Source organism: Elgaria multicarinata, chromosome 3 (genome assembly GCF_023053635.1).
Source record: "Elgaria multicarinata webbii isolate HBS135686 ecotype San Diego chromosome 3, rElgMul1.1.pri, whole genome shotgun sequence".
NCBI classification, from domain to species: Eukaryota; Metazoa; Chordata; class Lepidosauria; order Squamata; family Anguidae; genus Elgaria; species Elgaria multicarinata.
Genome location: NC_086173.1, coordinates 168,785,988 through 168,808,017, shown reverse-complemented (window position 1 = coordinate 168,808,017; position 22,030 = coordinate 168,785,988). Strand labels below are relative to the sequence as shown.

Below are 22,030 nucleotides of genomic sequence, written 5' to 3'. Positions count from 1 at the left end.
CCGACATTGTTATATTTTCAGTGCCAGGTCAAGCAATATGAAATCAGCAAAATGTAATTAGCCTGGGTCTGTTTTTTTAGGGTCCTAGTTTTAAAACTTGTTATAGTAGTTTTATATATATGTGTATATTGTATGTTTTTATGGTTTTTAATATTTGCAATTTATTTTTAAGTGCTTTTATGTTATGTTAACTCCCCAGAGAGCTTCGGCTGTGGGATGGTAAACAAATGCAATAAATCAATCAATAAACACTGATTCCAATAAAACAATGAAAATGGGAATGCTTAAGAATGTTAACTTTACTTCTCACCTTCCCACCTTCTTTGCCTTCCTCACAGGGAGCGGAAAAACCTGCAGGGGAAGTGAACTGATCATGGGGGATCCTTCTAGGCCTCCTTGGCTTGGTGGTGGAGTGGAAGCGGTTTCTGCACAGCCTGGGCAGGTAGGGGAGTCCTGGGGGCCTCCGTCCCCTGCATATCTCTTTGGCCCTGGAAGAACCTACCCCTTTAGCCTTTGCTCTTCTCCAAGATGGCTGCTAGGAAGGCCTTGAATGCCACTCATGAAGCTCTGGCGTTCAGAAGGAGGACCTCACCATCCTTGTCGTCAGGGATTGCTACATAATGCTTAAAGAGACCATCATTTTTTCTGCTGCTTTCAGGTTCCGGTCACTTTTGAGGAGGTGGCCGTGCATTTCTCGGAGGAGGAGTGGTCTCTGCTTGATCCAGTCCAAAGGACTCTGTACACAGAAGTCATGGAGGTGAATCGTGGGATCCTGGCTTCTCTGGGTAAGGAATGGGATTCCTCTGAATAAGGCTTTCCAGCTGCCTCTTGAACGCCTCTAGTGTGGGAGAGCCCACAACCTCCATTCTGGGAGGATCGAGAAGAGATCCTGGCCCTCCTCTGTGTGACAACCTTTCATGTATTTGAAGAGTGCTATCATGTCTGCCTTCACTCTTCTCCAGGCCAAACATGCCCAGTTCTTTCAGTCTCTCTTCATAGGGTTTGTTTCCAGACCCTTGATCATCCTCGTTGCCCTCCTCTGAACTTCCTCCAGCTTGTCTGCATCCTTCTTGAAGTGTGGTGCCCAGAAGTGGACACAATTCTCAAGATGAGGCCTAACCATTGTTGAATAGAGGAGAACCAGTTCTTCACACAATTTGGAAGCTCTGCTTCTTTTAATGCAGCCCAGAATGGCATTTGCTTTTTTTGTGGCGACATCACACTGTTGGCTCATATTCAGCTTGTGATCTACAACAATTCCAAGTTCCTTCTTGCTTGTAGTATCCCTATTAAGTCTAATTCTGTTCTATTCAGCCCAGCACTCCAGCCTATCAAGATCGCTTTGAAACTTGTTTCTGTCTTGCAGGGTATTAGCTATGCCACGCAAATTTGTGTCATCTGCAAATTTGATGATAATAATAATAATAATTTTATTTCTTACCAGACTCTCCACTCTGATTGAGGCGGGGAACAACATCAAGGCAGAGAACAAGATTCCTTGCATCTCCTTGTCCAAATCATTAACAATTATGAGAGCCCTCAGTTCTCGTCCCCACTGGCCTTGGAAACCCATTGGGTGACTTTGGGCCAGTCACATACTCTCAGCCCGACCTACCTAACAGGGTTGTTATTGTGAGGATAACACTGCCTTGGGTTCCTTGGAGGAAAAAAGGACAATATAAACGTAATAAATAAATACAAATAAAAATGTTGAAGCGCACTAGGCCCAGGACTGAGCCCTGCGGAACCCCGCTCATTACCTCCCCCCAGTTTGAGAAGGTACCATTGAGAAGCACTCTTTGAGTATGATTCTGTAGCCAACTGTGAATCCACCTAATAGTTGTTCCGTCTAGCCCACTTTTAGCTAGTTTTTTTAATCAGAATATCATGTGGTACTTTGTCTTAAGCTTTGCTGAAGTCAAGGTATATTATGTCCACAACATTCCCACAGTCCACAAGGGAGGTTACCCGATTGAAAAATGAGATCAAATTCATCTGGCAGGATTTGTTCCTGACAAATCTATGTTGGCTCCTAGTAATCGCTGCATTGATTTCAAGGTGTTTACAGATTGACTTCTTTAGAATCGGCTCCGGAATTTTCCCAGGGATGGATGTTTACTTATCACTGTTTACTTACGTAGATATTACGTAGATATTATAATTCAGTCTATAAAAGAGGGGCTAGGAATGACCCAGCAAACGATAGCCCAATTAGTCTTCTGAATACCATTAGGAAATTATACACAAGACATCTGTGTACAGAACTGTGCGATGGGATGGAGGATGAAAGCATACTTGAGGATGAACAAGCAGGATTCAGGACAGGCAGATCTGCTTTTGACCACTGCCTAATTCTGCAACATTCGGCAGAAAAATACACCCGTAGCAGTAGCTCCCGGCTATATGCAGCCTTTGTAGATTTTAAAGCGGCATTCGACTCGATCCCTAGATCCAATTTATGGGGAAGACTTAAAAACACCACAATTGATAAACGCCTACTACGGTTGATGGCTAAATTGTATAGTAACACAAGCCTTAGAGTAAGATTTAACAGAGAAGGTCAGCTCTCCAACCCAATTGCAGCAAATAGGGGGTTCAAGCAAGGATGCGTTCTGGCCCCACATCTATTTAATATATGTATAAACTCCTTGATCCAACAGCTCCAAGCTTTAGATATACACGCCCCAAAAATAGCAACTAAAAGACTACCCATACTGCTGTATGCAGACGACGCGGTCATTCTCTCCTTGTCTCAAATAGGCCTTAGAAGAGCCCTAAAGGCCCTTGCCCAACATTGTAAGGAGGACCAATTACACTAAATCAAAGATTATGAGGTTTGCCAATAGCAAAAAGATCCACAGATAGTACATAGATAACAGTGAGATAGAACAAGTCTCTTGTTTTCAATATCTAGGTCTCGTTTTCCAAGCTTCTAGAAGGAAAATGGCACAGATCAACTCTATTTCCTCACTTGCCAAGAAAAGCTCAGCAGCCGTTCTGGGGTTCTTTCGTACACGAGGAGGAAATTTTATTCCAGCTGCAATTAAACTGTTTGTGGCAAAATCGAGAGCACAGCTCTTGTATGGAGCACAATTGGGACCATTTTCCTACTTAGCTATATATGAGAAAATACAATCGGTCTTTTTAAGGTCAATATTTCTGACACCAATAAGTGTCTCCAATGCGACATCACGAATGGAGAGTGGATTAATTAGAATTGAAGCTATTGTGTGGCAAATTACTATATTTACCTGGCTTAGACTTAAGCTGACCCCAGCGGGGCTGCTTCCCCTAATTTTACAAGACAATTATCAGATGAAATGGTGGAACAATATCAAAGAGAAATTATGCACCTATGGGCTCTCTACGGAACATCTACAAGCCATAGGTTTAGAAAAAGCCAAAAAAAGCCTTGTTAAGAAGCGTATTTGGGATAGTGAACTGCAGAACGATCTAAACCAAATCCTATATATTTACCGTTCTCCTCAAGGAATTCCAGTCCCCCAAAGGTTATGCCCATGTGATTTAGGTGAGATAGAGACATCCTCTCATGTGCTTTTACACTGCTCGTTCTACTCAGAGGCCCGGTCAGGCTTAATCCATCCTCTACTACAGGACTTTCCAGGTAACACCGAAGAATATTTATACCATGTTCCTCCTTGCCAATAGAAACCCCTCAGTTACCTATAAGATTGCTAAATTCTGCCACTTGGCTCTGAGGACACGTCATAACCTATTAACCTCAGAGGACTTTTAAATCTCTGGGAGATGGGAACTAAGAATCTGTACTACTTTGTATAGTTGCTGTTGCTGGATTACAGGGAACACGGCAGTGTTCCCTGTGTTAAGGATGTTCAGTAAAAAAAGCATTCCACCATGTTAAAATGAGTTATTGTGGGGTGTGTCGTTCTAGCATCCTAAAATGAAAAAATATTTCACCAATCTTTCTTAAACGGCGTACTGCCAGAAAGAAATTCTGATTTTACATACTCTGTGCATTTCAAGAACATTGGTGAAATATTGAGGGCAGGATGTCACTTTAAATGACAAAAGGGGGAAGCATCTCTGTTCCAAACTTGCACAGAAATGCTTCCAGGCTGGCAACCATTTTTTTTGCACACTAATAGCTCCGAATTGAGCTACTTTATATGAGATATTCCAAAAAAAATGAAAGCATTGTATAGCAGTCTAGTTCTCAGTTCTATTCATCATTGGAATATTTAATATGTTTGGAAGGATCTGCCTCACTAGCAGTTTTTTTAATATATATCCTGTGAATCAAATTAGCAACCGTTGGTTTTGTTCCAAGATTTCAAGACGATTTCTGTGTTTATACTTGCAGGTGATCACAGGGAGAGCAAGAAAAATGGCCTACACCAGATAAGGAAAATTGAAACTGAAGAGAAGAGGGAAAACGAATCCATTTCTTTTGAAGGATCAGACTTCTGTGAAACTCCAATACTAGAAGCAACAAGAAAAAAGAACATTGACAACAGCAAGAACCAGAGGAAAAGCTCTTGGGACGTAAAGACTCAGAAGATTCATCGTAGCAAATATCAAAGATCTCAATACTTACTGTGTGAAAAACAGTTCAGTTTCAACACACAACTTAAGGTGCATCAAAGAGTTCATACTGGGGAGAAGCCCTATAAATGCTTAGAGTGCGGGAAGAGCTTTGCACACAGTGCAAGCCTTAAGCAGCATCAAAGAATTCACACTGGTAAGAAGCCCTATAAATGCTTTGAGTGTGGGAAGACCTTTGCTCTGAGCACACACCTTAAGCTGCATCAAAGAATTCACACTGGGGAGAAGCCTTATAAATGCTTAGAGTGCGCCAAGAGCTTTTCTCAGGGTATAAACCTCAAGCAGCATCAAAGAATTCACACTGGGGAGAAGCCCTATAAATGCTTAGAGTGCGGGAAGAGCTTTGCACACAGTGCAAGCCTTAAGCAGCATCAAAGAATTCACACTGGTAAGAAGCCCTATAAATGCTTTGAGTGTGGGAAGACCTTTGCTCTGAGCACACACCTTAAGCTGCATCAAAGAATTCACACTGGGGAGAAGCCTTATAAATGCTTAGAGTCGCCAAGAGCTTTTCTCAGGGTATAAACCTCAAGCAGCATCAAAGAATTCACACTGGGGAGAAGCCTTATAAATGCTTAGAATGCTGGAAGAGCTTTGCTCGCAACGAAAGCCTTCAGCAGCATCAAAGATTTCACACTGGGGAGAAGCCCTATAAATGCTTAGAATGCGGGAAGAGCTTTTCTCGCAACGAAAGCCTTAAGCAGCATCAAAGATTTCACACTGGGGAGAAGCCCTATAAATGCGTAGAATGCGGGAAGAGCTTTGCAAGCAACGCAAACCTTAAGAAGCATCAAAGAATTCACACTGGGGAGAAACCCTATAAATGCTTAGAGTGTGGAAAGAGCTTTGCTTACAGCGCATACCTTAAGCAGCATCAAAGAATTCACACTGGGGAGAAGCCCTATAAATGCTTAGAGTGTGGAAAGAGCTTTGCTCACAGCGCCCACCTTAACCACCATCAAAGAATTCACACTGGGGAGAAGCCTTATAAATGCTTAGAGTGTGGAAGGAGCTTTGCTCAGAGCACATACCTTAAGCAGCATCAAAGAATTCACACTGGGGAGAAGACTTATAAATGCTTAGAGTGTGGAAAGAGCTTTTCTCAGTGTATAAACCTTAGGCTGCATGAAAGAATTCACACTGGGGAGAAGCCCTATAAATGCTTAGAATGCGGGAAGAGCTTTGCAAGCAACGCAAACCTTAAGAAGCATCAAAGAATTCACACTAGGGAGAAACCCTATAAATGCTTAGAGTGTGGAAAGAGCTTTGCTCACAGCGCATACCTTAAGCAGCATCAAAGAATTCACACTGGGGAGAAGCCCTATAAATGCTTAGAGTGTGGAAAGAGCTTTGTTCACAGCGCACACCTTAAGCACCATCAAAGAATTCACACTGGGGAGAAGCCTTATAAATGCTTAGAGTGTGGAAGGAGCTTTGCTCAGAGCACACACCTTAAGCAGCATCAAAGAATACACACTGGCGAGAAGCCTTATAAATGCTTAGAATGCGGGAAGAGCTTTGCTAACAGCACAAGCCTTAAGCCGCATCAAAGAATTCACACCGGAGAGAAGCCCTATAAATGCTTAGAATGCGGGAAAAGCTTTGCTCAGAGCACACACCTTAAGCAACATCAAAGAATTCACACTGGGGAGGAGTCCTATAAATGCGTAGAGAGCGTTGCTCAGGTTATAAACTTTAAGCAGCATCAAGAAATTCACACTGGGAAGAAGCCCTATAAATGCTTTGAGTGTGGGAAGACCTTTGCTCTGAGCACACACCTTAAGCAGCATCAAAGAATTCACACTGGGGAGATGCCTTAAAAATGCTTAGAGTGTGGAAAGAGTTTTGCTAAGAGCACACTGTGGCGTTACACTCCACAAGTCAATTCCAAATGTATGTTTGCGGTTTGTAAGTCGGTGGTTTTTAGAATGTTGGCCTGTGTGGGCGGAGTTAGAATGTCTTGGGAGGGGGGAGGAGTGATATATATAAGGGAATGACTGAGGGGATTGAGAGTCCTTGTCCTTGTTCTTTTCAGGAAAGCTTTTCAGGGAGACTTGTTAGGTACTCTTAGAGTCTGTAGTGCTCTCTGTATTTATGGTACTTAAGTTCTGGGAAATTTGAGAGTCAGTGTAGTGAGTGGTGTCTTTAGAGTGTGGTGTGCACGTAGTGGAAGTATATTAATCAATATTGATAATAAAGAAAGTTCGAGAGTGATTGTGTGAGAAAAAGGAAAGCGCGAATGTGAATGAGTGTCCGGATTGTATGAAAGGTTTTAAAAAGGTTTTTAAATGTTGTTATTTGAAACAAAGCTTATGAACTTTTAAAAATAAATTTTGATTGTTTTGTTTTTAAACTACCACAAAAGTCCCACGTGTCTGTTTGGCATTTATCATCTTAAGTTTACACATTTAACACCCACTCTGACAGTCATTCACCTAAGCAGATATAACTCACAGCGCATTATTATATATATTAAAATCCTTCTCCATTTTAAACCCCTTTTTCAACATAGTTTGGAAGAAGGTGGGCTTTATCCCTTGCCTCAAGCGTATCAAGTGGTGGTGCTTGGTTTGAGCAGGGAGTAGCCTCGGCCAGGTCTGGTGTTCAGAGCCTGTGTCGCCCCATAATAAGTGGTGGCAGACATGAGGTCTGGTGTTCAGAGCCTGTGTCGTGGCACACACACCTTAAGCAGCATCAAAGAATTCACACTGGAGAGAAGCCCTATAAATGCTTAGAGTGTGGAAAGAGCTTTGCTTGGAGCATGCACCTTAAGCAGCATCAAAGAATTTACACTGGGGAGAAGCCCTATAAATGTTTAGAGTGTGGAAAGAGCTTTGCTCAGAGCATAAGCCTTAAGCAGCATCAAAGAATTCACACTGGGGAGAAGCCCTATAACTGCTTAGTGTAGCATTTATAGCATCATAGAATAGTAGAATTGGAAGGGGTCTGTAAGGCCATCCACTCTAAAGTCTTCCCTTCCCTTATATATCACTCCTCTCCCTCCCCAGACATTCTAACTCCGCCCACTCAGGCCAACATTCTAAAAACCACAGACTTACAAACTGCAGACATACATTTGGGAACTGACTTGTGTGGTGCAACGCCACAGTCACATGTGTGATTTTACAGCAGACGTTTAAGGCAAATCTGTTCTACGTAACATCTTAATGTTAAAATCACTGAAATAAAGAACAAGTGAGACATTCAATGTATCTGAAATTAACTAATTCAATGTATCTGAAATTAACTAATTAGTTAACTAATTAACTAACGGAATGAGAAGGTAGATCAGGGCTTCTGCAGGTTGCAGGGGTTCCTGCACAGCCCTACGATCAATGGTTGAACATTAGAACATAAGTTTCAGTTTTTAAAAAATGCTTGTGTATAATTGTCACAAGTTTCTCTACTCTAACATTAGGATGGGTGTTGTGGCAGTGAACACTACTTTGCCCATTCACACTTCTCACTTATATACATTAGCTTCTCAAGGCTTGTGTGTTGGAACCACTTCACACATCCAGACTTAGAGCTCTTGTCTACTTCCTGCAGAAACATGCGACTCTGAGACTCTCTTCCTAATGCCCTGCGTTGCATGCCAGCACCATGGGGCTAAGTTACAATAGAGGTCTCTGGGTTGTCTGTGCAGCCTCTGTTGTCTCTCACTCTAAGTCATATCAGACAAACCAAAGCCTCCAGCCTTGAACAATCTCTCTCTCTCTCTCTCTCTCTCTCTCTCTCTCTCTCTCTCCCCCCCCCCCCCCAAAGTCTCCCAATGGTCCAGCTAGGCTGCACACTTGTGGCTTGGGATATTGCTTATTGCAGGTTATTGCTTGGTCATGTCTAGTGACTCTTACAACATCATTATCATCATCATCATCATCATTATATCCTGCCTTTTGCCCAATGCTTTAAAAACCTCTGCCACCAGCCACCTCCACAACTTTGATGCACTCTTAAAATACTCTGTGCGGCAAGCCAGCCTCAGGGCCAAGCTACACGTGCATCTGGGTTGCCTTCAGCCTCTCTCTGCCTTATGCCAGCCAGCCAACATCTCCACCCTCAAATAATCCCCCACCCACCTCCCTTTGCCAAAGTGTTCCAATGGTCCAGCCCGGCTGTGCACTTGTACCCCGTGGCTGGGAGTAGGGCAACAGCTTATGGCTTGGTTGTATCCGGTAACTCTTGTTTTTTTTTAAAAAACTCCACCGCCAGCCACCTCTGCCTGCACCAAAACTGGACTCTGAGACACTCTTTAAAAGGCTCTGTGTGGTACAGCAGCCTCTCAGGGCTCAGCTACAGCCATCTCTGAGTTGTGGCTTCAGTCTGTGTCTAAGAGATACGCCAGCCAGCCAAAGCCGCAAATCTATCTATTTTTCTCTGGTGTGCACTTCAAATGTTCTGCATTGCATCCCAGCAGTGCAGTCAGAGCCTAGCTCACAAGTGTACAAAGTGTAGCGAAGCAAAGCAATGATATGCCAGGTTCCAACATTCGCAGCAACAGGGCATCCACAAAGAAGAGAGCCTCCCTCTTGACTGGCATCTTACTGTTGGTCCTGAGAGTTTTTCTCTAAAGATGACCCTTCATCGCCCATGATGTGGAAATTTGAGGAAAAGGCCTCTGGCCCATTCTGTTTTGCCCTGTGGGCTGCTTTGACTGACCTCTCCTTTCCCACATTTTGACTTGTGGACACCTTGCCTCTGCTGAGCTCCAGGTACCCGACTGCACACCAAATCAGCAACAGGAAAGGTGCCCTGCATGCCCAGGACTTCTTACCTAAAGACTGGAGATCCCCTTAATGCCAAGGGCTGAAACTGCTCAATGTGCAACACCCCAAAGAGGAGATTTGGCAACCTGAGTTTGTAGGATATGGCTCCAGCAGTTTTAAAAAACAATAATTTTAAACTTTGAACTTTAAAAAAAAATCCTAAAAAAATAATAATGGATTAACAGATCTGATTCAAACTTCGCATGGCTAATTCTCTCCTTGAGCTATCATGGTGCTAACTTTCAGCCCTTTATCTTTAAAAATGTCATTTTTAAAAAATTTTAAAACCTCAAACTTTTTTTAAAAATCCTAAAACTCAATGGATGAACATAGCTGTTTCAAACTTGGCAAAGCTAAAGCCCTTGTTAAGAGCAATCATGGTGCCAAGTTTCAACTCTTTATCTTTTTAAATAACCTTTTTTTAAAAAAAAAAAATCCTCAAATTTTGAAAAATTCCAAAAAATCAATGAATGAACAGATGTGTTTCAAATTTGGTATGGATAAAGCTCTACTGAAAAGCTATCATGGTGCCAACTTTCAGCTCTTTATCTTTAAAAATGACAGTGTTAAAAATAATAATTTTAAAACCTCAATTTTAAAAAAAAATCCTAAAAAATCAATGGATTAACAGAGCTGTTTCAAATTTGGTGTGGCTAAAGCTCTACCTAAATCCTATTATGGTGTGAAGTTTCATCTCTTTATCTTTAAAAATGATGATTTTAAAAATAATAATTTTAAAAACTCAATTTTTTAAAAAAAATTCTAAAAAGTCAATGGATGAATGGATCTGTTTCAAGTTTGGTGTAGTTAAAGCGCTACCTAAAACCTATCACGGTGCAAAGTTTCATCTCTTTATCTTTAAAGTTGACGGTTTTAACAATTAAATTTCAACACTTTTTCTAGCTCTACAGTATCTTTTTAAAAGTTTTGGTGACCAGAAGTGTACTCAGTATTCTAAGTGTGGTTGTGCCATAGATTTGTATAAAGGCAGTATGAAACTGACAGTTTTATTTTTAATTTATTTTCATAGAATCATAGAACAATAGAGTTGGAAGGGGCCTACAAGGCCATCGAGTCCAACCCCCTGCTCAATGCAGGGTTCCACATCAAAGCATCCCTGACAGATGGTTGTTCAGCTGCCTCTTGAGTGGCTCCAGGGTGGGAGAGCCCACAACCTCCCTCGGTCATGGTTCCATTGTCGTACCGCTCTAACAGTCAGGAAGTTTTTCCTTATGTCCAGCCGGAATCTGGCTTCCTGTCACTTGAGCCCATTATTCCATGTCCTGCACTCTGGAGAAGAGATCCTGGTCCTCCTCTGTGTGACAACCTTTCAAGTCCTTGAAGAATGCCATTATGTCTCCTCTCAGTCTTCTCTTCTCCAGGCTAAACATGCCCAGTTATAGAATCCTAGAATAGTAGAGTTGGAAGGGGCCTATAAGGGAATCAAGACCAACCCCCAGCTCAATGCAGTAATCCACCTAATTATGCCTAACTTAGAAGTTGCCATTTTAGGGCGGCCACACAATGGGTTGACATTTTCATTGAGCCTGCATTTTCTCCATAACTAGCAGCACACTTTGGTTAATCAGTGAAAGTTAACATTGCCAGTTTGAATATCACATTTATACAATGAGTAAACCCACCCATGTGTATAACACAAGTAGATGCTTGTCTGGATGATCTCAAAGAGGGGAAACAAAATCCAAGTTTTCAATGAATATTTTTATTTTGTAGAATAAGCACATTTCAGGTAATGACACTTTCAAGGGATCTACATGAATAATAATAATAATAATAATAATAATAATAATAATAATATTTCTTGCCTACCTCTCCATTTTGATCTTGGCGAGGAACAACAATAAACGATAAAATACATAATACTCAATTAAACCATAATATACATTGTTAAAAAACATCCTAAAAACATTTTAAAAACATCTTAAAATTCCGCTGGATAGGCCTGTCGGAAGAGATCAGTCTTGATAGCTTTCTTCAATGCTAGTAGACTGTCAAGCTGACGAGTCTCCTCCGGCAGGCCATTCCACAGTCTGGGAGCAGCAGAAGAGAAGGTCTTCTGGGTAACAGATGTTAATCTAGTTTTTGCTAGCTGAAGTAGATTCTTCCCAGAGGGCCTGAGTGTGCGTGGCGGATTTTACAGGAGAAGGTGTACTGGTGACCATCCTAGCTGCCCTATTTTGAACTAGTTGAAGTTTCCGGACTAGGCACAAAGGTAGCCCTATGTGGAGCGCATTGCAGGAGCCGAGCCTTGAAGTTACCAGCATGTGCGCTATCGTCTTTAGGTCTTCTAACTCTAGGAAGGGGCACAATGGCCTACAGTGTACTATGGATCTCTAGCACTTAGGCTCACGTGCCATCATTACATCATGTCATGGATCCTTTGAGTCAGATGCCATCTTTAGTTTTCATCATGAGATGCTCCTTTGTATTCAGATCAGGCCTTAGTACAATAATGTAGCATTTGGGAATAAAGATGCAGCTCAATAACCCAGCACTGGAGGCCAAGATAGAGAAGACCTGCACGGCTACCATGTGTTTCCCCTTGGTGCTCAAGTAGGAGGGCACAAAGGAGACCCAAACGCTGCAGAAGACCAGCATGCTGAAGGTGATCAGCTTGGATTCATTGAAGGACCCAGGAAGCTTCCTGGCTAGGAAGGCCACTATGAAGCAGATGGCAGCCAGGAAGCCCATGTAGCCCAGGGCAGCATAGAACATGGCGACAGACCCTTCGTTGCATTGCAGGATGATCTGTCCAGGCTGGGAGTGCAGGTCAGAGTCTGGGAAGGGTGGAGAGGTCCCCAGCCAGATGGTGCAGATGACAACTTGGACAATGGAAGAAGAAATTACAATGGCGTTGGCCAACCACTTCCCCAGCCATCTCCGCACCCTGTTCCCTGGCTTTGTGGCCAAGAAGGCCAACACCACAGTGATCGTTTTGGCCAAGAGAGAAGAGATAGCAACTGAGAAGATGATACTGAAGGCTGTTTGTCGGAGGAGGCAGGTCCCTTTCCTTGGCCGGCCGATGAAGAGGAAGGAGGACAAGAAGGAAAGCAGGAGGGAGATGAGGAGAATGTAGGAGAGGTTCCGGTTGTTGGCTTTGACGACTGGAGTGTCTAAGTATTTGTTGAAGATTCCTAACACAAAGCCTGTGGTTAAGGACAAGAACAGGGCAAAGGAAGCCAGGATGATCCCCAATGGTTCTCCAAAGGAGAGGAAGATTATTTCCTTGGGGACACATTGATCCTGGTCTGAGTTTGGCTGCTGATCTTCTGGGCACGTTTTGCAATGGTCCGCATCTGAAAACAAGGAGAGTGACTTCAGTTTCACTGACAAGTATTTGACACCTATAATTGTCTTCTATTTCATTTGGGGGGTGGATGCCGATAGGGGAGAGATCAGGAAACAATAATATTTTATTCCCAGAAACGTATCTCAAGTGATTAAGTTAAATCTAAATAAGTTGATTAATGATATTTAATGTGTTATTGATAGATAGGCATCCTTAAATACTGGAGGTAGCACACAACCATCAGGGCTAGTAGAATTTATCCAACCCCCTTTTAAAGCCATCCAAATTGGTGGCCATCACTACATCTGGTAGTGAGTTCCATCATTTAACTTTGCGCTGTGTGAATCTCACACCAATCAGCTTCATGGGATGACACTGGGTTCTAGTCTCATCTTAGGCCATGGCTAGACCAGGCCTATATCCTGGGATCGTCGTGGGATCATCCCTGTGCATCCAAAGGACACGCAGGGGATCCCGGGAGCAGGCAGGGATGACCCCTCCATTTGTCTAGGGTAATCCTTAGGTCTAGCTAAGGCCTTAAACCACATACTGGCTTCTTGGAAAATAACACACGGTCAACATAAATGGATTTTTCATGCCCTTTTGACCACCAAAAGAATTATTCTACAACATTGGAAAGGTAAAACTACACTCCCTATAATGCAATGGCTTGAAGGCTTAACAACATTAGCAACATTTGAAAGCGTGGCACACAGGCGTCATTTAAGAATGGACTTATACTCAGACATTTTTGTTCTTTTTTCACTTAGAAATTGTGATATTTGAAACTGAGGCTTTTGGAGTATGTAGTTGTATATGTCTATTTTTATTTTTATTATTTTTATTTCATTTTTTATTTGTTTTTTATATTTTATTTTAAAATTCACAATAGAAATGGATTAAAAAATATCTCCCAAGGACCCTTCTGCCACTGCACAGGCTCTGAACACCAGGCCCGGCCGCGGCTACTCCCTGCTCAAGCCAAGCACCACCGCTTGATATGCCTGAGGCGAGGGACAAAAGCCACCTTCCTCCAAACTATGTGGAGAAAGGGGTTTAAATGGAGAAGGATTTCAATATATAAAATAAAACACTGTGAGTTATATGTGCTGAGGTGAATTATTGTCAGAGTGGGTGCTAAATGTGTAAACTTCAAATGATAAATGCCAAACAGACACATGGGGTTTTTGTGGTAGATTAAATTTATTTTTAAAAGTTCACAAGTTTTGTTTCAAATAAAACATTTAAAAACCTTTTTGAAACCTTTCACCCAATCCTTTCACTCATTCACATACGCGCTTTCCTTTTTCTCACACAATCAGTCTTGAACTTTCTTTATTATCAGTATTGATTAATATACATCAACTACATGCACACCACACTCTAAAGACACCACTCTCTACACTGACCCTCAAATTTTCCAGAACTTAAGTACCCTAAACACAGAGAGCCCTAAAGACTCTAAGAGCACCTAAAAAGTCCCTCACAATCCCCTCCGTCCTTCCCTTATATATCACTCCTCCCCCCTCCCAAGACATTCTAACTCCGCCCACACAGGCCAACATTCTAAACTTACCACAGACTTACAAACTGCAGACATACATTTGGGAACTGACTTGTGGGGTGTAACGCCACACCTTCCTCTGAAGATGACCTCACAGCTCAAGATGTATTAACACAGTAAGGATGTTTCAGCTTATTTCTATATATAAGCCATGGTGGATTGCAGCACATACCAGACATCCTGTTGAATGTTCAAGCCACAGAAAAGGACTCCCGGCACAGACCGTAACCAATAAAAAGGAAACTGAAATATCTTTGCTGTTCTTGTCAGCTCTGAGCTGACTAGGCAAAGAAAAGGCATCTTCACCTGGGGCTGGAATGGCATCAAAGTTGCTGCTGTGGAGGACATTCCCTTTGTGAGGTGCCACAACCAAAAAGGCCCTCTTTCCAGGCACCTGGATCCTTTTTTGGGGATCCAGAAGAGAGCATCCAATTAAAAATGTAATGTTCAGGCAGTTTCAAGTATTCGGCCTGTTTGACCTCAAATATTGGCCCGTTCCTCTGAAGTCGCCTACCTTCCTGAGTGGAGGTGGTCCCTTCGGCACAAGGAATGCAAGCGTAGCAGCAAGGTGGTTTTCCTTCCTGGATCTCCTTGGCATATCCAGGGGGACAGCTCTCGACACAGCGGGAATGAGGAACTGTCTAGCCATAAAGAGAAGGAGCGTCAAGGGCAAGGTATTAGCCATATTTGTGCCTATGGACACGGTGTTTGAGAAGGATCCAAAGGGATTTCCAAACCCAGTGAGCTCAGGTCTTTGTTTAAGAGATGCCCCAGGAGGCACTCAAGAATCTCGGAGCCACAACTGAAAAGTCTCTCCCCTTTTGTCATGGCCTTGCAACACCCTGTTCCATGAATGGAAGGGCAAGCAGGCAAAATAGGGGTACTTCACATGAGCAAATTAAGGCACGCTTGAGGCTGGCATTTCACAGAAGTTTAAAGGTCCTTTTGAAGATGATGTCAAGCTCCTGCACAACTCCCGTGCCTTTTCCTGGTAATCCTGTTCTAAAAAAAAACACCTTGAATATCTCTTCAAATACTTAAAAGGTTGTCCCACAGAGGAGAGCCAGGATTTCTTCTCGATCCTCCCAGAGTCCAGGACACAGAATAACGGGTTCAAGTTAAAGGAAGCCAGATTCCAGCTGGACATCAGGAAAAACTTCCTGACTGTTAGAGCAGTACGGCAATGGAATCAGTTGCCTATGGAGGTTGTGGGCTCTCCCACACTAGAGGCCTTCAAGAGGAAGCTGGACAACCATCTGTCAGGGATGCTTTAGGGTGGATTCCTGCATTGAGCAGGGGGTTGGACTCGATGGCCTTGTAGGCCCCTTCCAACTCTGCTATTCTATGATTCTATGATTCTATCCCAATTCTTTTGAAATATTGAGCTTCATCACACCAGCGTTATACAGCGCAATCACTGCGAATTGCATGCAAAGGACTCTGAAGTTTTCCATCTTATAATCTGCTTTGACTGTGAAATACTCCCATACGTCCTGCTTTAATTGTGCTATAAAGCCAAAAGACCTGACCTATTTTGCTACTAATTTTGGAGCGAATCATCTGTTGTTTTCTGAGTGGCCACTGGGGGCGCACAATCAGAATTTGATACTCTTAAGCTTCAAATTAAACAAATGCTTTCATCTGCGTAAGTTTTAAAGATAAAGACATCAAAATTGGCACAGTAATAGATATTAAGGAGAGCTTTAAGCCTAGCAAATTTGAATCGAATTGGGTCATCCATTGATTTTTTATGATTTTTTTTTACATTTCCCCCCTTAAACCCTTTACCTGGTATGCAAAGGATTTTAGGAGCGCAGCCGCCCAGGGTGTGATTTAGCTAGCAACAACAACAACAATGGTGACAGCTTAGGAGTGTAGGGGATAATTCGAGGGAAACAGGTGGGATGAAGCCTGTGGGATGAAGCTAATCATGGGATTTCCTAAAATGTGTAGCCAAGTTGCACTGCAAAGCGCCCACTAGAGGGCAGTGCTTCATTCAAGGCTTTGAGGTGGGGGAAGTTTTCAGTTATAGACCATGTGATAACCCCTCTCCAACTGTGTAATGTAGCCCATCACAATTGCACAAGAGAAGCAGGAAGCAAAGCCCTGGTAAGGCAACACGATTTCTCCTTAATCTAACGACGCCCCTAGCCCGCTTGCATTCCCTTTCTACTTTTCCCTTCCAGTGACTTTTAATGCTGCCATCAAGTGGAAATGGTCATTTCTCTGGCTGTCTCCACTAAACCATTCTTAAAACTCTCTGGGTCTCAGGTATGTGCTTTGGGTCATGTGGGGTCTGGCTATTTGATGTGTGTGTGGGGGGGGGGGTAAACCCACCACCTGAAAAAGAGACCAGAAGGTTTTAAACGACCAAGTTTAAGTTTGACTCATGAAAAACAACACAATCTTAGTGGTGGTCAACACACAGGACTCATGCGTCTGTCTTTGTGGCTCCTGGAGTACTCTTTTTTCCAGTGAAATGCTTGCCAAATTTTTTGTTGTACTTTATGATCCCTTTCTTTCCAGAGCAAACTTCCTGTCGTCTACATTCCAATCAAAGTTTTGAGTTCTAGTATTCTAGGAGAGAGAGAGAAAAAGCTCCCTGTCCATGTACTGGTTTACTCAACGGTAAACAGTAAGTATGCATAAGAATGTAACCGTGCATAAGCCAAACTCCTGCATGAATGATTCAACAAATTTTTAGCACTTATGTCAGAGGCAATAAAATGAAAGAAATCAACACCTCCACCTTGTTAAACTGTGTGGGCCACACAATGGTTTCCAGGTTAATGGTGAACTTGGTGTCATGGGCTGCTTGACTCTCTATACTCCCAACTGTAATTCTACGATAAGATTTATTGGGGAAAAACACCCAATTCCGGATATCATAGTTGACCGCCAGCTCCCCATTCTCATACAGATACAGTCCGCCCATGGAAGTATTAGAGAACTGGACTTCTCTTAAGAAAGCGTGAAGCTAGAAAGACAGAAAATAACCAGCATTTAGAATACATGAAAGCATGAATCTCCTATGACTTGAGTCTGTCGCACATCTGGAGTCAGTGGATGACTATGATTCCCCCCCCTACTGTCACATCTGAGATACCATCTTGACTCTCCTGCTTCTGCTCCAGCATTTTGGGATGGCCCCAAATGTCATCATTCCTTCTAATACAACTGGTTAGGCCTCATCTTGAGAATTGCATCCAGTTCTGGGCACCACACTTCCTGCATTGAGCAGGGGGTTGGACTTGATGGCCTTATAGGCCCCTTCCAACTCTACTATTCTATGATTCTAAGGATGCAGACAAGCTGGAGCGTGTTCAGAGGTGGGCAACCAGGATGATCAGGGATCTGGAAACAAAGCCCTATGAAGAGAGACTGAAAGAACTGGGCATGTTTAGCCTGGAGAAGAGAAGATTTAGGCTTTTTAAAGCTTTTTCCTAAAGCTTTTAAAACTTGATTTTGTTCTGACTTTATACTGTTAGTTTTACCCTACCCTGTGCCTGCTTACCCTACCCTGTACCTGTTTGCATTCTCTTCCCCTCCTTATTGTTTTACTAGGATTTTATTAGATTGTAAGCCTATGTGGCAGAGTCTTGCTATTTACTGTTTTACTCTGTACAGCACCATGTACATTGATGGTGCTATATAAATAAATAAATAAATAATGATAATAATAATAATAATAATAATAATAATAATAATAATAATAATAATAGGGGAGACATGATAGCACTCTTCAAATACTTCAAAGGTGGTCACGCAGAGGAGGGCCAGGATCTCTTCTCGATCCTCCCAGAGTGCAGGACACGGAATAACAGGCTCAAGTGGCAGGAAGCCAGATTCCGGCTGGACATCAGAAAAAACTTCCTGACTGTTAGAGCAGTTCGACAATGGAACCAGTTACCTAGGGAGGGTGTGGGCTCTCCGACACTAGAGGCCTTCAAGAGGCAGCTGGACAACCATCTGTCAGGGATGCTTTAGGGTGGATTCCTGCATTGAGCAGGGGGTTGGACTCGATGGCCTTATAGGCCCCTTCCAACTCTACTATTCTAAGATTCTAAGGATGCAGACAAGCTGGAGTGTGTTCAGAGGAGGGCAATGAGGATGATCAGGGGTCTGGAAACAAAGCCCTATGAAGAGAGACTGAAATAACTGGGCATGTTGAGCCTGGAGAAGAGAAGATTGAGGGTCTTGCTATTTACTGTTTTACTCTGTACAGCACCATGTACATTGATGGTGCTATATAAATAAATAATAATAATAATAATAATAATAATAATAATAATAATAATAACAGGGGAGACATGAGAGCACTCTTCAAATACTTTTTTAAAAATGAGGTTTTAAAATTATTATTTTTAAAATCATTATTTTTAAAGATAAAGAGATGAAACTTCACACCTTAATAGGATTTAGGTAGAGCTTTAGCCACACCAAATTTGAAACAGATCTGTTCATCCATTGATTTTTTTGAATTTTTTTTGAAATTGAGGTTTTAAAATTATTATTTTAAAAGATAAAGAGATGAAACTTGGCACCATGATTGCTCTTAATAAGGGCTTTAGCTTTGCCAAGTTTGAAACAGTTCTGTTCATCCATTGATTTTTTAGGATTTTTTTTGAAATTGAGGTTTTAAAATTATTATTTTTAACACTGTCATTTTTAAAGATAAAGAGCTGAAAGTTGGCACCATGATAGCTTTTCAGTAGAGCTTTATCCATACCAAATTTGAAACACATCTGTTCATTCATTGATTTTTTGGAATTTTTTAAAATTTGAGGATTTAATATTTTTTTTTAAAAAAAGTTATTTTAAAAGATAAAGAGATGAAACTTGGCACCATGATTGCCCTTAACAAGGGCTTTAGCTTTGCCAAGTTTGAAACAGTTCTGTTCATCCCTTGAGTTTTAGGTTTTTTAAAAAAAGTTTGAGGTTTTAAAATTATTATTTTTAAATGACATTTTTAAAGATAAAGGGCTGAAAGTTGGCACCATGATAGCTCAAGGAGAGAATTAGCCATGCCAAGTTTGAATCAGATCTTTTTATCCATTTTTTTAAAGGATTTTTTTAACTTTCGAAGTTTTAAAATTATTGTTTTCTAAAACTCCTGGAGCCATATCCTTCAAACTCAGGTTGTCAAACCTCCTCTTTGGGGTGTTGCACATTGAGCAGTTTTAGCCCTTGGCATTAAGGGGATCCCCAGTCTTTAGGTAAGAAGTCCTGGGCAAGCAGGGCACCTTTCCTGTTGCAGGTTTGTTGTGCAGTCCAGTACCTGGAGGTCAGCAGAGGCAAGGCATGCACAAATCAAAATGGGGGAAAGGAGAGGTCAGTCAAAGCAGCCCACAGGGCAAAACAGAATGGGCCAGAGGCCTTTTCCTCAAATTTCCACATCATGGGTGATGAAGGGTCATCTTTAGAGAAAAACTCTAACGACCAACAGTAAGGTGCCAGCCGAGAGAGAGGCTCTCTTCTTTGCGGATGCCATTGCTGCGAATGTTGGAACCTAGCATATCATTGCTTTGCTTCGCTACCACTTCCCTTCCATTTCACTTTGTACACTTGTGAGCTAGGCTCTGACTGCCCTGCTGGGATGCAATGCAGAACATTTGAAGTGCACACCGGAGAAAAATAGATAGATTTGTGGCTTTGGCTGGCTGGCGTATCTCTTAGAGACAGAGTTAAACTGAAGCCACAACTCAGAGATGGCTGTAGCTGAGCCCTGAGAGGCTACTGTACCACACAGAGCCTTTTTAAGAGTGTCTCAGAGTCCAGTTTTGGTGCAGGCAGAGGTGGCTGGCAGTGGAATTTTTTTTAAAAAAACAAGGGTTACCAGATACAACCAAGCCATAAGCTGTTGCCCTACCCCCAGCCACAGGGTACAAGTGCACAGCCTGGCTGGACTATTGGGAGACTTTGGCAAAGAGAGGTGGGTTGGGGATTATTTGAGGGTGGAGATGTTGGCGGGCTGGCATAAGACAGAGAGAGGCTGAAAGCAACCCAGATGCACCTGTAGCTTGGCCCTGAGGCTGGCTTGCCACACAGTGTTTTAAGAGTGCATCAAAGTTGTGCAGGAGAGGAGGTGGAGGCGGCTGGTTAGAGGTTTTTAAAGTATTGGGCAAAAGGCAGGATATAATAATAATGATGATGATGATGATGATGATGATGATGATGTAAGAGTCACCAGACATGACCAAGCAATAACCTGCAATAAGCAATATTCCAAGCCACAAGTGTGCAGCCTAGCTGGACCATTGGGAGACTTTGGGGGGGGGAGAGAGAAAGAGAGATTGTTTGAGGCTGGAGGCTTTGGTTTGTCTGCAATGACTTAGAGTGAGAGACAACAGAGGCTGTACAGACAACCCAGAGACCTCTATTGTAACTTAGCCCCATGGTGCTGGCATGCAACGCAGGGCATTAGGAAGAGGGTCTTGGAGTCGCATGTTTGTGCAGGAAGTAGACAGCTGCTCTAAGTCTGGATGTGTGAAGTGGTGCCAACACACAAGCCTTGAGAAGCCCATGGCAAGGGGATTACAAATTAAAGTCAAGAGAAGGGCTGACAAAAGAAGGGTACTCATGTCAATGGTTTGAATATATGGAAATGTCAGAAAGGTTTAAAATTGATTAAAAAGTCTGTGGTTATTATTATTATTATTATTATTATTATTATTAATTTATATAGCACCATCAATCTACATGGTGCTGTACAGAGTAAAACAGTAAATAGCAAGACCCTGCCGCAGAGGCTTACAATCTAATAAAATCATAGTAAAACAATAAGGAGGGGAAGAGAATGCAAACAGGCACAGGGTAGGGTAAGCAGGCACAGGGTAGGGAAAAACTAACAGTAGAAAGTTACAGTAGAAGTCTGCACAACATCAAGTTTTAAAAGCTTTAGGAAAAAGAAAAGTTTTTAGTTGAGCTTTAAAAGCTGCGATTGAACTTGTAGTTCTCAAATGTTCTGGAAGAGCGTTCCAGGCGTAAGGGGCAGCAGACGGTTTTGAAACAACAAAGTCAGAATTTGAAAGGGCATTATGTACGAACAACGAACATGTTATTGCTAAAATTTATAAACTCTTATTGAGGTTTGAGATGGAGGAAGAACAAGGGAAAGAATGTATGATAAAATGGGGCCAGAATATGGGACATAGTATACCAATGGCACAATGGGAAATATGTGGACAAGAGGGCTAAAATTTACGTTAAGTACCAATCTTAAAGTAAATTTTTACAAAATGATGTATAGGTGGCATATGCCAACAGCAAAATTGGCCAAAATGTATAAAGGGGCATCAGAATTGTGCTGGAAATGCAGAGAGCAGGAAGGGACATTCTACCATGCATGGTGGACCTGCAAAAAAGCAAAGACTTTCTGGATACAAATTCATTCTGTAATCCAAAAAATCCAAAAAATTAATATCCAATTGAAATCAGAATACTTTCTATTGGGACTTATGGATGAGCAGATGAAAAAGAATCATGGGACTATATTCTTATATATGACGACAGCTGCAAGACTGCTATATGCACAAAGATGGAAGGACAAAATAGTGCCCACAACAGAGGAATGGCCAATGAAGACGTTCGAGCTAGCGGAGATGGCGAAACTCACGGCAATAATGAGGGAAAAATCAACTGTAAGATTTATAACTGAATGGGAACCTTTTGTAAATTTTATGAAGGAACAAGAAAAAAAATGACTTGTATATCTGTGGATTCAACCAATAGTGTAGAAAATGTGGAGAGAGAAGTTAGAGATTTGGATTTGACAGTGATAAAGAAAAACAATAATAACGACAATAT

At 42.1% G+C, this 22,030-nt stretch overlaps 2 protein-coding genes across 2 annotated transcripts in view; both read left to right on the top strand.

The window, feature by feature from the left end:
- LOC134396281 (zinc finger protein 420-like) overlaps positions 1-22,030 on the top strand; it is a 918,719-nt gene that overhangs the window by 4,903 nt on the left and 891,786 nt on the right. The gene's annotated exons all lie outside the window — the stretch shown is intronic.
- LOC134396413 (zinc finger protein 420-like) lies at positions 5,040-6,895 on the top strand. Its single transcript, XM_063122904.1, has one exon. The coding sequence runs from the start codon at positions 5,073-5,075 to the stop codon at positions 6,402-6,404; it is 1,332 nt and encodes a 443-aa protein (XP_062978974.1). The 5' UTR covers positions 5,040-5,072; the 3' UTR covers positions 6,405-6,895.

Coding starts and splice junctions, on each gene's coding strand:
- LOC134396413 (XM_063122904.1), top strand. CDS start 5,073: ATGCTTAGAGTCGCCAAGAGCTTTTCTCAGGGTATAAACCTCAAGCAG.